Source organism: Cyprinodon variegatus, unplaced genomic scaffold (assembly GCF_000732505.1).
Source record: "Cyprinodon variegatus isolate N-32 unplaced genomic scaffold, C_variegatus-1.0 Scaffold376, whole genome shotgun sequence".
In the NCBI taxonomy this organism is placed as follows: Eukaryota; Metazoa; Chordata; class Actinopteri; order Cyprinodontiformes; family Cyprinodontidae; genus Cyprinodon; species Cyprinodon variegatus.
The window spans coordinates 509089-511499 of NW_015150829.1; the positions used below are offsets into that span (position 1 = coordinate 509089).

The 2411-nt window shown below is 40.8% G+C and overlaps 1 protein-coding gene across 27 annotated transcripts in view; it reads right to left on the reverse strand.

Moving 5' to 3' along the window:
- LOC107092344 (CUGBP Elav-like family member 2) overlaps window positions 1-2411 on the reverse strand; it is a 312350-nt gene that overhangs the window by 229464 nt on the left and 80475 nt on the right. For all 27 annotated transcript variants that reach the window (XM_015386752.1, XM_015386762.1, XM_015386771.1 and 24 more), the window contains exon 2: window positions 1579-1614. In XM_015386752.1, the coding sequence (XP_015242238.1) occupies window positions 1579-1614 (36 nt within the window). The remainder of the gene's footprint in view (window positions 1-1578; window positions 1615-2411) is intronic.

Genomic DNA, 2411 nt, shown 5'->3' on the forward strand with positions numbered 1-2411 from the left:
AGGTCTGAGGTGAAGCTAATGTTAGCGCTTTAAACCATCAGACAGATCAAGGTCTGAGGTGAAGCTAATGTTAGCCCCTTAGACCATCAAACAGATCCAAGTCTGAGGTAAAGCTAACATTAGCCCCTTAGACCATCAAAGAGATCCAAGTCTGAGGAGAAGCTAATGTTAGCGCCTTAGATCATCAAGCAGATCCAAGTCTGAGGTTAAGCTAATATTAACCACTAAGACCATCAAACAGATCCAAGTCTAAGGAGAAGCTAATGTTAGCGCCTTAAACCATCAAACAGATCCAAGTCTGAAGAGAAGCTAATGTTAGCGCCTAAACCATCAAACAGATCCAGGTCTGAGGTGAAGCTAACATAGCGCCTAAGGAGGTTTTTTTCTCGTTAAAAGGGAGTTTTTCCTCTCCACTGTCGCTAAGCATGCTTAGTGTGAGGGATTGCATTCGAGTCAATGAGTCGATGCAATCAACTGGTTTTTTCTTAGATAGAAAACTTTGAATTAATTTCACTGTATGATCTGGTGAACGGTAAAGTGCCTTGAGATGACATGTGTTGTGAATTGACGCTATAGAAATAAACTGAATTGAATAAATTTCAGCTCTAGTCTAAAAGTGTTTCAATCTCACAGGATCAAATGAAGCCTGGTCATAATAGAGCAGAAAAAAAAGGAGAATACCGATCGATCAGGTCGTCTGAAGAAGCAGGAGAAACTGGAACAGATGCGGCCGTGAAGGTGACCAACGCATTTAAGCGCAACCCAGTTCACCAAAAAGCATTCCCACAAAGTTTCAGTTTTCTAAAGTCAGCTTAACTTTCAGCCCATTAAAACCACATATTACTTTACATTAACATCAACTATTCCCCAAACAATCCCCAGATTTTAAATGGATTTCCTACTTTCTGGTTCATTTCACCGCCGTACAGAAACCAGTTCATAAAGACCAGAAATGTCAGAAGAAAAGGAATCCATCAGAAAAACATCCATCCTTCTGTTTGCAACCAAACTCCCATTTTTCTGTGCTTCCTAATGTCACTGGGTGGATTTGTGCATCATTTGTTGTTCTGGATAAACATGCATAATTTGGGTCTTTTTGTTGAACTTCAGCAGGATCAGAAGCAACGAAACGTTCCTCCGTTTCACTGCAGCTCATCTTATTGATGGCTCTCAGGGAAGGATACTCATCTTTTTCCCGTTAATGACGTCTCAGATGAGGAATAGGTGCTGCTATATTTAAACCGGCCCTTATTTAAAGCTTCCCCCCGCTCTCAGGATCTGTCGCTGAAGGCTTGGGTTTAATGACCCTCCGCGGCCAAAGATCTGAGGAGGAGAAACAATTTCCCCTCCGCTCCTTTCTTTCACTCTAGTTCCACATCTCCCTGCCGAAGGCCTCATCTCATCTTCCTCCTGTCCTTCTACAGACCCTGATAAACCCACGCTTCAACCCTCCATCCCTAAAACAGCCAGCATTGATGTCCTCCTGAAGCCTGGAGGCTAAACGCTTCGCTGCCGATGAGACCAAAGGGAAGGGAAGCGGCGATAGGAAGGAGGAAAGGAAGAGGAAATGATCTCTACCTTTGGAGGGATCCAGAGAGGTCGCTGGCGTCCTGCCTGTAAGACAAAAAGACAGAGAAATATATCGTTATGGAAAACAGAAATCTGGGATGTAGACGTTTGTTTTTAACGAAAATTTTCAGGTTCAGAGCCGTCACTGGTTTTTTTTTTCATTTATTGAAAGACTTGCTTGGTTGTTTAGTGAAAAACGTCAGTGAGCAGCAGTCAGCAGCAGTACCTACAGCCAGGGACGGAGCTAGATGGGGGGCCAGGGGTGGCAAAAGCCAATCATTGTCCACCCCTACCATTTTTTCCCTCTAATACCAACACTGGAAGCAGGAATACCCTCAGCTGGAATGTTCTAACATATGTAACATTTTATTTTTTCATATGTTAACAGATACCTGACTACGAAAACAATGTGTTTAATTCTGCACATCATATACTAACATTAAAGATGATAAATACAGAATTCATGCTCTTTTCAGAACTAGATTTTGTCTTATAGGGTAAAGAGAAAATTATGTACCTGCAAGTAATCTATGAGTGTTTAGTAAAATCTGAGATAAATAACTGCTTTAATAATAAGTAATCCATTTAATGTAGATATTAGCACATTATTACGTAGAAAATATGGATGTTGATGCTGTTTATTGTCCCTTTGGACAATTGACTGGACCTTCGGGCAAGTGACTTTCACATTTCATTTGCCCAGAAACAATTTTTACTTGCCCAGTATAATGTTTGATAAATATTCAGTTAATTAAATAAACATTTTTTAATGTATGACAACTGTACAGAAGACTGCCATATGATAGCGCTTTCTAGCTTGTTTGTCGTTTTGATAACTGCAT